The 14,304-nt window shown below is 46.6% G+C and overlaps 1 protein-coding gene across 2 annotated transcripts in view; it reads right to left on the reverse strand.

The window, feature by feature from the left end:
• Window positions 1–14,304, reverse strand: part of ncoa3 (nuclear receptor coactivator 3) — a 64,141-nt gene that overhangs the window by 31,957 nt on the left and 17,880 nt on the right. For both annotated transcript variants that reach the window (XR_006031199.1, XM_042089116.1), the window contains exons 2-11: window positions 10,633–10,721; window positions 8,692–8,740; window positions 6,809–6,913; window positions 5,905–6,065; window positions 4,833–4,933; window positions 4,248–4,422; window positions 3,768–3,950; window positions 2,323–2,409; window positions 1,868–2,011; window positions 845–992 (exon numbers count right to left, since the gene is read on the reverse strand). Coding sequence is in view for 1 of the 2 variants with exons in the window: in XM_042089116.1 (XP_041945050.1) it covers window positions 845–992; window positions 1,868–2,011; window positions 2,323–2,409; window positions 3,768–3,950; window positions 4,248–4,422; window positions 4,833–4,933; window positions 5,905–6,065; window positions 6,809–6,894 (1,085 nt within the window). In the remaining variant the exon portion in view is untranslated. The remainder of the gene's footprint in view (window positions 1–844; window positions 993–1,867; window positions 2,012–2,322; window positions 2,410–3,767; window positions 3,951–4,247; window positions 4,423–4,832; window positions 4,934–5,904; window positions 6,066–6,808; window positions 6,914–8,691; window positions 8,741–10,632; window positions 10,722–14,304) is intronic.

Below are 14,304 nucleotides of genomic sequence, written 5' to 3' on the forward strand. Positions count from 1 at the left end.
TATAGACAAGTTTCTGAATAGTTTAGGGGGATTGACCAAATATATTCTTTTTGATTTACTGTGGTTGTTATTGTACACTAATCATGTGTAGCTATTTTTCACAACTTATGAAGAAATCAGTTAAATCTAATCATGTAACTGCTTATTTGGATCTGACTAACTTTAATGAAACAATTGTATAATCATTTATATTGTATATAGTGGCAATATTTGATGAAATGTTCCATCCATAAAGGCTGAAAAAGGGTGGCTGAGAGAAAGTGGAATAGAACATTATGTCCAATATTCCAATATATGGTTTAATGTTCTGCATTATGTCCAATATTCCAATATGTGGCTTAATGTTCTGCATTTCTCATTAGTGGGTCACTTTGATACTAAAAGTATGATTCTATGTAATGACTATGATATCTGTACTGTCCCTGTGTATATCTGTGTGTGACTGTATTTAGAGATAAGCGGGAATATTATGACCTTGCAGTGTTTCACTGTTGCACTGCATGGCTGCGTCAGTAGCTATCTGCTCCAGATTGCCAGGTTGCCACTAATCAGAGTCTGATTCAGTGTAGTCCATGTGAGATGGGATGACCAGCGCCATTTCCCGTCAGCCTGGAAGGATACTTAAACCCTAACTATTTCCTTGTCTAGTTAGAGCAGCTGATGTATCTTTAAGTGAAGTCTCTCCCTTGATGCGCATCATTGTAAATAAACTCTGTTCCTGATTTTTCATACTATTGGTCCGACTGGGTCTCTATTAAATCTATGGTATCAAAATTACCATCAAGACAGACAAAAGCATTGCGGCTGGTCCACTCCTCTACTGACTGGCCGTGGGGTGACTCACCTCTGCAACAGGTGTGTGGAGAGGAAGGTGGGTTGCTCGTTGGTGCCGTGGTTCCGGCAGAGCTCGCTCCGGGTCTGAGCGGTGACTGGCGTGCCGTCCGAGAGCGAGAAGTGGTACGGTGGGGTCTCAGCCCGGCCATGGAGGAAGGCTGGAGGGACAGGAGAACAAAAGGAGCACACCCAAACATTTAGCACTTCCTCTAGCCTTTAATGTTGATGCACTTTTAGCTACACAAGGCGAGTCAGGGAGTAAAATGGGGTTAAAAGCAGAAGAGCATTAGGAAGAGGGACGCCAGCAGACTGGATGGGAGAAGGGAAGCTGGCTCTGCTACATTCACCAGGCAGAGAGTCAAGCTCAAGTATTTTGTTCCAGAGGCTATTCAGCTCTTCAGCTTGACAGAAGTAGTGGGGTGAAATTCACTACCTCTCTGGCCCTACCTTGCCAAACTACATTCAGACAGTTAATGGCTACATTAACCTCTATGCACAATCTGTTTTAAGCATTTATTTCTAGTGTTTGTTTATATAATTATCAACAAGCTGTATATTTCAGTTTAGTTTTTTTCCATTGCTGTCTGTAATTTAACCTTTATGTATTTTATATTATGTGCAGTAATTATTACTGTTGCACTGTGAATCATTGTTCAGCATTTGCACTTCCTCCATGGACAGACACTTCATTGCCACATTCCTATTCAGTTTAATGTCAATTCCCTGTAGATATGGTGAATAGACTCATTTCACAGTTGTGATTTAATAATCTTTTTTATTGTTGTGAATGTGAATTTCCTTGTTTTGTATGGTAATCTACTGGATGAAAAAATATATAAATGTCCGCAACACTGCTTTTGACTCCCATATATTTAATGCACAACAGGCAACGTTTCGACCCTGCTGGGTCTTCTTCAGGCAAAAAAAAAATCTACTGGATGCCAACACTTCCTTCAGGATTAATAAAGTGTCTCTGTCTCTTTGAATACACAAGATTATTCAGGAAGTGAATGTGTTTTTTTTGATTGCATACCTTCCTGGTAGTGGCGCTTGTATGACCACGGCTGGCCCTCGCTGCGGTGGAGGAACATCTGCATGCAGCGTCGCACCAGGTCCTCCCAGCCTGGACGCATGGTGGAGTGGAGGGAAGCCTGGTCCACAATCTCCACCAGCTTACCTGGAAATCACACACACACACACACACACACACACACACACACACACACACACACACACACACACACACACACACACACACACACACGTTAGTGTTATGGCAAGGCAAAGGGAGGTAGATAGTTAAAAAAGCCCTCATGTTCTCAGGTTCTTATCATCAAATTCAGACCCTCTGGCGAAGAGGTCCAGTAATCGTCATAGCCTTGGGTGCTGTATCCATGGCTACATTTGACGCTGTCTGCTATCGTCACGACTGACGCTGATGTCCTGATGATGGGGTCACACTCAAGCGCTACCATGGCAACAACTCACCTGACAGCTCATGACGAGTGATGAAGCGCTCGGTCCACTCCACTGCGCTCACCCGTCGAGCAACACAGATCATACACGACTGCAGGTCTGGATAAAAAACACACACAAAACACATCACATTAATACACAGGATTAGATGTTATAATCCCTTGTGCCAAAATCTAAGGTAAAAACACATTCAGAAGCCCCTACCCAAATTAACTTAAAAAAAGCACGCTAACCACCAATCTGCCAACCAATGGTCACCGACACAAGACAAATGGCCCGTCTAACAGCAGTATACAGTATGTCATTGTGGTTATCAAGTGGGCACCCCCATTCACCGATGTTTCGTCAAGTTAGGCCCACGACACCTCATGAAGGCTTAACAGTGAAACCAGCATCCTGGAGACACTCCCCTCCATGCTGCCACCATATTACCACATTGAAATATTCAATATCCAAGATGCTCTTTACCAGCCTAGGCCTGGTCTAACAAAAGATCAATATATGGAGGCAGCAAGCAAGACGATATATTTACATTAAATCTGCCTCTACACTCTTGGAAACAAAGTCTCAAGAGCAAGACGATACATTCACATTAAATCTCCCTCTACGCTCTTGGAAATAAATTCTCAAGAGTCTCCACAACCTCATTTACACAGGCTCCAGCTTCATAAGCCTCTAAGAGACTAAAAAGATTGAATAAATAGCTTGCACAAGAAATATCGTAGACAGACAAGTAAGCGCAACGCTTTGACTGTAGCTAAATATGTGACTGAGAAAGCATGCCTGACTGAATAGCTGGAGGTTCTATGAGTATTCCATAATGAATACAATATGAGCATGACGGCGAGGGAAAGAGTATGTGTAGAAGAACGTGTGAGAGCTCTCATACGCACGTCACTGAATGCATGCCATCGTGAGGAGCTGAGCGCTATGACGGAGAGAATCAATGAGTGACTAAGTGTCCATGTGGAAGATGAGCCCCGCTGACTCAGAGTGTAGATGCATGAATCAATACCATTCCGTAAAACAGAGTCAGAGAGAGACACACACACACTTGCTCTCCCGCTCACAGATACGTATCTCTATTACTCACTTGCTCTGTGTGTGTGTGTGTGTGTGTGTGTGTGTGTGTGTGTGTGTGTGTGTGTGTGTGTGTGTGTGTGTGTGTGTGTAGGATGTATATGGTGCTGCAGGCTTGTGTTCTGGGACAATACCCAAGCTTTGAGTTCTCAGCCAGATTTGGTGGCTCTGGCTCGTGGCGCTGATGAACGTCTACATGTGCATGTGTGAGAGTGTGGTTGTGTGAGTGTGCGTGTGTGCAAGTGTGCGTGTGTGTATGTGTGTGTATATGTGTGTGTGTGTGTGTGCATGTGTGAGTGTGTGCATGTGTGAGTGTGTGCATGTGTGTGTGTGTGTGCGCGCGTGTTTATGTGAGAGTGTGTGTGTTAGAGCCGTACCTTCTCCTTCCTCCATCATGGCTCGGGGCTGTGTGAGGGCAAAGCACTGCATGGTCTCATAGCGCTGGCCTCCACTGCCCTCCTCAGACGAGCCCTGGCCAAACTTCACCAGCATGCGACAGTTAAACGTGTGGCTCTTTTGCCGCGAGGCGTCCCCTGGACCCCACGACGGACCGCTGGGACCTGTACACACACACACAGACACAAATTTAGTGCAGATTCTTGGAAATGCAATAAAACAATTCTACAACAACCTACAGAGGGGCAAATATTGAAAATGGCATTAGAGCAGATACCAGAAATAACACAACAATTGTTGCGTGAGCAATGTGTTTACTTCAGATATGCTGTCAAAACACAATTATAACACATAAAAACAGCAATGATCTTTAAATGCATGTGCGTTATAAACAGGTATCATATGTCAACATAAACAACCATGTAATTGTGTGTGTGTCAGGTCTAGATGGACATTCTCACCATTGCCCTTGGGCAGGTTTTTGTGCAGTTCCTGGCGGTCATCCTCATGCAGAATGTGATAGACACTGGTGTTGATCAGCTCCTCCTGCTTGTACTGCAGGTACTGGGTCACGTTGTCCGACACAAACACGATGCTGCCCTCGCGGTTCACTACAAACAGGAAGCCGTCAAGGGCCTGTGAGAAGGACAAGATGGAGAGGGTGAGACAGAAAACGCACTTAGCGGAGAAACCAAGAGATAAAAATAATCGGAGTGGCTCAGCACTTGATTCATCTTAATATTGTCAAAAAAAATCATCAAAGTACATTCAACATTTAGTCTCAACACATAGCACTCCAGTAAGTCCATCGTCTACTTAAGGGAAAGGACATTTAACTCAAGATAATTTCCTACGTATGTCACATCTAATGGAGGCTAATGAGGAACTATTCTATATGGTCATTGTTGGCACTGGAGCTACTTTGCTGCTTCCACAGATGCCACGTCCATCATGCCTGTCACTTAGGAAACAGAAAACACAGAGAGCTGGGCAATCAGGTGTCCCACATTGACCCTACAGTGACCCCACCGTGACCTGGCACTGACCTGTAAGAGCAGTGGCCCCAGATGGTCCTTATCGATGACGCCCTGCCCCGTGGATGATACATCCGCCTTCTGAACGTCGTCATCCCCACACGAGCTCTTGCCTACAACACACACACACACACTGAGTGTTTTCATTTACTCACAAACAAGCTCCAGGGATTCCTGGCAGGGCATTGGGTAAGCAATCAACATAAAGCCAAGTCCCCTTCCAAGGTAGGATGTGAATGCACTGCAGTCCGCTGTAAAACTCTTTCCAAAATCCCAACGTTGGTAAACGTGTGCGTGAACTGCCTATCCAGCAGGGGGCAGCAGCCATCTCCAAAACACGTTGGTATGCAAAGTGCAAAGAGCTTATTATGCAAATCCTTGGCTCTCGTGAGGGGATTCATGAGGTCGCACATAGTGTGTGCACACTCTTTACCGCTTGACCACAACAGACACGCTGTGGCTCGCTGGAAATCAAAGACTATTGTAATTTACAAATTATATTCCATTAGAAGGACAGCGCAACCCCGCTGTGGTATTAATGGTCAGCAATCAGAGACGGTCGGAAATGAAAGGGAGAGAAGGGGAAAGCCACAGATAGAGAGAGTGACAGACGGAGGGACAGGGAAAAGAGAGCGAAAAAGAGGGTACATATTATTTCACTTCCTGTAGTCATGGCAACCCCTCAACACACAATAACAAGCTGCTCCGCGGGCTGGTGGTGACGGCTGCAGCAACCATAGCCTCTGGGCCACATGCACGTACACACATACACACACACAAACATCAATTATGTACACACACACACACACACACACACAAACACTGCTAGCAGACTGTTCTCTTTGCAATACCATACTCTGGTCAAGGCACCACCATATAATTCAGAAGCTGCCAGTGCTTTGCCTGGACATGCAGCCTAGGTAGCACTGTGCAGAGAGTCATGGTTGCCATAACCCAGATTGTCAACTCCCTCAACCCACCCACACATCCACACACACACCCACACCCCCACTTATCCAGCCTCATCACACACACACACACACACACACACACACACACACACACACACACACGGCCCCCTCACCTTGTTCTTTGATGAGGCGGATCTGTCGCACGGTCTCCTTGAGGATGGCACACTTGTCGGGCTTCACATTGAAGCTGTCGATGTCGCTCAGGTTGGCCGAAATCAGCTCGGCCAGCTCCTCAATGTACTTGCTCTCCTGCTCCCTCCTCTTCTTGTCACACCTGCAGCCACCAAGAGAGAGAGAGAGAAAGAGGGGATGACGATGGAGGGATGGAAACAGAGGGATGAAGCAGAGTGGAACAGGCAGAGGACAGCTTGGGCAAGGGCATCTGTGCAGAAAAGCTACAGGATGTTACGAAACCTGGAAAACAAATCCTGGAAAGGGAATGGGTTTTTAACAGATTCTTTCCATCTGAGGTCTGAAAGGAGTGCCAACCTGTGTGCAGTCTTTTTTTCACAGACTTTATTTTTTTTATATTTCTTTAGATATTTATTTGTTTGCTTGTTTATTTTTGCATTTCCTTTGAAGGCGCTTGGTGACCTTCGCCCAGTGTTTGATGCGTTGCTACAGGCGCCATGGAGACACCTGACCCAGCCCTCCATGACGTCATCCTTACATCACACACTCTCTCACTGGCACGCACGCTCTCTCTCTCTCTTTGTCTGTCTCTCTCTCTCTCTCTCTCTCACTCTCTCTCTCTGTTTAGCTCCCTCGGCCTGCACTCCGTTTTGTGGTTAGACTGGTTTGGACAGAATTGCTGGACAAAGACCAATACGCTCCTCAGAGAGTCTGAGAGTTTCTGTTCACTCGTTAGATCACTAGGGCACCCAAAGCCCGTGTAGGCTTCATATTCAGTTTAAAGTTACGCACAGGACTTCAGTCAACAGGGAGCAAAGGCAAGGACTAAATAAGAAAACAAACACACATATAAACATATACGCAAACAAATACACACACACGTACCCAAGTCCTGGTGTGTCACATGTGGAAAGCTTGCGTTTCCGGTCTGAGCACAGGGGCTCCAAAGCATTCTCTCCCACGCTGCTCATCTTCAACACATATCAGCACCTGAACGGATTTGGATAGAGAATGAGGTCAATATATACACACAGAGTCACTCAAACACGTGTGCGCGCGTACACACACACACACACACACACACACACACACACACACACACACACACACACACACACACACACACACACACACACACACACACACAGGAACTCGTCACTCATTGAGGAAGAACAGGCTCAGCGAGATGAAAGCCCATCTCTAGCACCAGTGTGTTTGTCTATAAACTGTTCATCCTGATTACCTAAACAGTTTCACCTCACTGCAGCCTACTCTGCCTCTCCTGCACATGTCACATTTCCAGGTTGATGATAGAAAGAAAAGAAGCCCCGGGGGAAATGAGCCTTCGCCTGGCAGGTCAGCATGTTGCCAGAGGGAATCTGGTCAATAAGCACACACACACACGCGCACACACACACACACACACACACACACACACACACACACACACACACACACACACACACACGCGCACACACACACACACACACACACACACACGCACACGCACACACACACACACACATTTGTACATGCATACGCACATGGACATGTATACATAGACACTGCAGTACTACCAGGTTGCTCACTCCAATCTCACTCACACTAAGTGTAAGTTTATGCTGGCCATCGCCGTCCTTCAGCATGGTGGTGCGTGCCAGAAGTGACATTATTTCCACTGGCACTTGGTCCATTTTGGTGTCATTTCTGCTGCTCACGCACCTCCCAGTTTTTGCAGCCTGGCACAGCTGACGCTTACATAACATGGACAGCTATGGCTAAGATAAATGAATGCTTGGTTTACCAACCTGTGGGAGAACCAACAGGTATTTGTTTCCAACAGTGATTCCTATTATTTCATGGAAAAGTCCATCAAGTCAAAGGCTCCTCTGACGACAACCCAGCGCCATAACGTTGCACATGTGCAGTGGAGTTCACTTGTGCAATGGTCAATATGTCAAACATAATGGCGCCTTTAAGACCCACACAAACACTCACGCACTACAATCTTCCTTCATGGCCTAATCTCATTACCCTGGCGTCTCCATGCTCACTGACCACAACTCCTCTCTCTCTCTCTCTCTGACCCCCCCCCCCCCCATCCTCCTCCTCCCTCGGCCTCCGTTTCGAGCATTTTCCCCTGCTGACACGGTCACTCTGTCTTCCCTCTGAAACCCTCCCCTCGGTTTTCATGTCCCTGCTCCCTTTCTCTGGCCTTTTCTCTCCCGGTTCTCCCTCTCTTGTTGACCACTTCTGTCGTTGGTGTGGCCGTGCCTTGGCCTTGCCCCCTGATTGACCCTCTCAAGAGTTCACTCCAGAGGAAGCCATTCCCGACCAGCAATGTGCTCATGGGCCTTCCCCTTCCCCCAGCTCTCTCACACACACACACACACACACACACACAGAGAACATGCTCCACACCACAACACTGAACACACCAAATAAACAGTAGACTGACTGGCTATAACACAGACAAACACACACTCTCTCTCCCTTCAACCCCCCACCCCACCCACACACACACACACACACACAGAGAGAACATGCTCCACACCACAACACTGAACACACTAAATAAACAGTAGACTGACTGGCTATAACACAAACACACACTCTCTCCCCCTTCAACCACCACCACCCCCCCAAACACACACACACACAAACACCCACAGTCACACCCACCCACACCCACCGTCTTCCCCTGCTTTTCTTTCCTCTGTCTCTATGTGCCACAGCCCCCTCCCGTTCACTTTACTTTGGATACTCACCACTGCAGTTGTGTAGAATGGTGACATGAACTTCTGTTAGCTTCACATCCTGAAAGAAACAGGATGTCAGTGAGGCAGACCAGCAGATGGACAAGCAGCTAATAAAAACCCTGTAACAAACTTCCAATAACTCCAACCAACCATCCCCTTATTTGTACATAACATCCAAACACAACAGCAAAAACAGAGGCTCGCATTGTCGAAAATGAATGCCGCTTTCTGGAAGCCAATTAGGACTTGCCATTTATATTCTTATTGCCGCGCTCGCTCTCGACAAGGCTCTGCTTCAACATGCTCTTTGAGTAAACAAGCTTGTTCTCGACGAGGAGCAGGCCTTTGCCAAAAACAACCGCCTCGCCGAATGAGCTGACATGGCAGCTCTCAGCCTCCAACATAATGAACTAACAGGCCACTGGAGCTTCGTTGCTCAGCGTCACTCTAATGACTTTAGGAGCACTGATTTACATGGAGAGGGTGTGTGTGGGTGTGTGTGTGTGTGTGTGTGTGTTGATGTGTGTGGGTCTGTGTGTGTGTGCGTGTCTATCTGTGAGTGTGTGTGTGTGCGCGTGTGCGCGTCTGTCTGTGAGTGTGTGTGAGAGTGTGTGTGTGTGTGTGTGTGTGTGTACTGCAGGTTTTTTTTGAGTCACCATCTCTGTGGGTCCAGCGCCGTTCTGATGCTGGCCAGACCCTGTCTAGACGGAGCTCCTGTCTGAGGAGAATCTGGCCAAAATAGGAGTCAAAATGCTGTAGTGTTCCTGGGGAACCTAAGCCCATTTGGATGCTTGTGACAAACCATTACACACACTGTACACTCTTCAATCAAAATGTCAAAAACGACAGCCGAATTGGTTCAGTGAGAGTGTTGTGTCAGCGAAGCTAAGGTTTGGTGACAACATAACTGCTCATAAGTCAGACATATTTATTGTGACATGAGCTGGGAGTGCAAAAGACCCCACCAATGAGCACCAAGCTGAACACCAATGACTGGGAGCCAAAGTGCAAGACCACAGAGCCTGACCCCTGTGACTGCCCAACGCAGACATGCTGATTGTTTGGTCTTCACGACAGGCTCTCCTCGCGTCTGCCAGACCGGGAGGGAGTGGCGCGGTAAAAACCGGCTCTGGCCAGGCGGGCACTCCGCACCTCCTGGAGCTCAGAAAGCTTGGGTGCCCTGCTGCCGCTGCGCCCGGTGCCAACGCCACCCACCCCCCGAGCAAAGGGCCAGAGCCACTTTACAGGCCTCCCTGAAATCTCACAACGGCTCTCGACTATGTGGCCCAGGGGTGAAGGTGAGGAGGGGGCCCAGTTGGACCATCAGCGCTAATGCCCCGCTGAGCCCATCTTTTACCAGGCTGACAGCACAGCATCGCATCAGCAGACTTACACTTTATGGTGCTTATTAGAGGACGCAGTACTGCTGTAGTACATTAAGTGGAAACACCAATCTGCACTGTGAGCGTAAGGTCATCACCGCAAATGTCATCAGGCACCCGCATCGCCCACTGAAGCGGACGCCGAAGCCTTGCCAAAGCACACAAGGAAAAGATGTGGACACCTCAGACACACTGTGCTAATCATCTTTCTAGCCTGATTGGAGTCTGTCCATGTGTAGCTGGTGTCCCTGTAGTATAGTAGCTGCACAATTACAAAACCATGGGAGAGGACACACCCGTCTGCACACAGGCATATACAAGGGCTCACTCGGAGCCTAGCAGACCCTGGTATCCTCACGGACATGCAACGCACAGCACTAGCCTTGAAGTTATCAGTCATCGGCATCATCTACTCAAGCTCATAAATATCCAAAAGCAGAAACTTTTTTATAGGCCTATGACAATATATATATATATATATATATATATATATATATATATATATATATATATATATATATATATATATATGAATGACAATGGATGCCCCACTCGCTCTTGTACCTACCTAAATGTGACTGACTTTTTTTTTCTTTCTTCAAAGGCTCTTGTTGAACAAGGAGCGTCGGATGGTCTGCATCAAACACACCACGCCACCTGTGAAAACACAATTAGGGTTCAAAGGGTTAGCATTTCGTCAAAATGTACTCATTGCCATGGTGTAGCATGCACATCGCCTAACCTGCATAGTGCACACATCACTACAGTACATGCAACGCAGGACATGAAATTACACTTGAACTACATAGGAGTGAGATACAGCTTTGCCTTGTCAAAAAAGTTACATATTTTGTGACTAAAATTATTTGTTCTGTGAGGTCAATTGAAGGTTTCTGAAGGTTGAAATACTTTCACGGCCTATGACAATGACTTGTCAGTCAAGGAACTAGCACAAGTGCAGTGGACCCCTGCAGTACAAATGGACTCCTGTAGTCAAGCCACCCTGGTGTGCATGGTGAGGGGAAGAGAGAGAGGGTGAGAATGGGGCCAACTCAAACTGAGGCTGACCGGTCTGTGGACAGCGGAGCAGTGGTCAGTCTCACGCCATTCACATATCTTCATGGGAAAATCACATTTCAAACGGGGAAAAAAAAGAAGCAGCAGGAAGCCACAAGAGCAGGCATCCTGTTTGCACTCGCTGTCCGCACAACTGTCCGCCCTGCGTCATCACTTCCTCTTCCTGGAAAAGCGCCTGTGGCCACCCAGGGACTCGATTTACATATTTCTGTTTATCTGTATGCATGCCCGTCCCTTTCCTCCCAACCCTGTGTGTATGTGCGCACACACACACTCCCACACCACCCCCACACACTGAGGGGACAAGTGGACAGTGACCCTATGAGAGCAGCTTAATTTAGCCCAGCAGCACAGATCATATGAGCGGTGAGAGGCCACTGGACTTTCATCTTCTCTCAACGGAGACACATACATGTGCTGACCTACATCACAGCCACACTGATGCCAAGCACGCCCGCATGAATGCAAAACACAAAAAAAATGGCTTTGCCATTTTATATCTTCCATCCATCCATCACATATATCTCGCAAATGCATACAGTACACACATATAGTCCAATCTCTCTCTCTTGCACACACAAACGCGGTAAAGGGAAACTTGTCAATAACCATTCACCTATGCATTACCTTACACACACACACACACACACAGAGTTGTCATGATGCAAACAGCCCTCTGAAGATAAACGGGTGTCCTCTCATGACTGGGGGTTCATGACCCCACTGGGGTGACAGAAGCACAGCAAACAGAGCCCTCTACCCCTCAAGACAATCTTGCCTTCAGCCGGCAGCCCATTGGCTGAAGCCGGAGTTTCTGCTGCAGCTCATCGATAACTGGATGCTAATTAGGGCCAATTAGAGTTGGCGAATGACGAATGTGCTTTGCGCCGAGGCGAGCCCAGCTTAGCCAGTGCATCCCCAGTGCGTTTCCTTGGCTACGCCGCCACACGTCTTCAGTTCCCAGCATGCTCAGTCTGCCCCCATACGAAGTCTGCATTCATTATTAATGGAGATTCTTGCTGGCACAATGTGCAGAGGGGAATGTGTAGACTCACTCAGTCTTTTTATTGCACATGAATCCATAGCTTTATGAATTGCTATATTACACACACACACACAATTTCAGACATATTTTCTTTATTCATTTCACTGATACAAGCACACATACACGTGTGTACACACACTCACTCACAAGTGTAACTTGCATACACCTTCTGTCGTCTCCGTCTCTGCTTCACTGGTGCACTCTCTCTTTCTCACACACACACACACACACACACACACACACACACACACACACACACACACACACACACACACACACACACACACACACACACACACACACACACACACACACACACACACACACACACACACACACACACGGAGCCTTGGGGAGTTCTCTTTACACAGATGACTGGTAAACGCCAATGGGCTTGACATGGGCAGAGAACTGAGCTAAAGGCTTGACTGCATAATTAAACAGAGAGAGGCCGTGTGTGTGTGTGTGTGTGTGTGTGTGTGTGTGTACACACTATGAGAGTGTGAGTATGAGAGCAAATGTGTTCTCTCCACCCACCTCTGTTTATAAATAGCCAACAGGCTATTTAGGCTGCAGACAGGCTGCAGGTAGGCCAACAAATGCAACAAAAATATACTCCAGACATACACGACCAGCCACAATGCACAGTCACTCTACGTAATGGAGGAGACCTTAATTATATGCAAAGTTCACAACAAACCCCATACACTTCTATTAAATCTATGTGTGCCTTATAATTTACAAACATCAAGCGCCATAACACAACACACACACACTATGAGACTAGACAACACCCAGCAAATGTGAAGAGAGGAGCGACACTGATAACACACTTCAGAACCTACACTCATGCCCTCACAGCTAAAGAAAAGATTTAACTGGAAGTACCCCCCCCCCCCCCACCTCCAAGTCTCAGAGGATGATAGATCATGAAGAGAACTCTACAGTTCTACATAGACTGCAGGGTTCTTCAGAAACGCCTCGGAGGAGAACTGTCAGAACTTGTGCAGAACAGACAAAAGTCGGGCAGTGGTGGAACTGGTGTGTTCTCTAGTCCGACCATTACAACCACACTATACGCCTCAAGTAGGGCTGCAGAGATTTGGGGAAAATATCTAATTCCAATTTTTCTGACAGATATTGCGATTTGCGATAACATTTTTGAATTTCAATGAATAGATTCAGTTCAATACCGTAAATCCTCAAATTATGGCCGGGGTCTTTTATCTACTTAGGCTGCGCTAAGCACAGGCCTATATTTGGGGCAGGCTTGTATTTGAGGCAGGCCTTTATTTCTTATATTGTGCGTTTTATTGTGAGACATGCGTTTCGTTTGGAGCGGCATACCGGTAAGTTATCGAAAGCAGAAGATTTTCGATTTGGTTTGGGATTCAATTTACTTTTGTACTGTTTGATTATATTGCTAAATGTTGGGACTGGCACTTTGATGGTTTTCTATAAGTTTCATGTAGTTGACAGAGTGTTGGGATTTCCACCCGCTAACCTAAACCTGGAAACCTAATTGTGTAGCCAAGTAGCCTAAATTGAGTTATTTTTTAATAATGCATGATTTACTTTTTATTAAATTTGTAGGCTGGAATGCCTCGCGGCAACAATTGTGTTTAAATGTAGTACTGCTTCAGCCTCATGGTGTAGAACGACTTTTCAATGGCAATAGTAGGCTATTAAACCAACCAACAAAAATATTAAGAAGAGCTCTTTTATTTCATGGAGTTAAATCGAAACAATGTCTTATAGTGGTTGTGGACTGATAACCCTACTGGTAGACAATTATTACCCCAGCTTGTATTTGGGGGCCGGCCTTTATTTGTCTGAATCGACCACGCTCCCGGCTATTATCCGAAGTCCGGCTATAAATAGAATCCCGGTCATAATTTGAGGATTTACGGTATTCCAAATGTCTTTTTGAGAATTTACGGTATTCCAAATGTCTTTTTAAGTTTATCCACTTCTAATTGGTGAGCATGGCTATTGCCCGAGATGCACAGCACTCCTGACTGTGAAGCTCACCAATCAGAAGTTCTTTGCTTCTCACACACTATGCACACTCACCAATCAGAAGTGGCACAGTCAAGGAGAATGACATGAACATAAAAG

This window comes from Alosa sapidissima, chromosome 4, assembly GCF_018492685.1.
Source record: "Alosa sapidissima isolate fAloSap1 chromosome 4, fAloSap1.pri, whole genome shotgun sequence".
NCBI lineage: Eukaryota > Metazoa > Chordata > Actinopteri > Clupeiformes > Clupeidae > Alosa > Alosa sapidissima.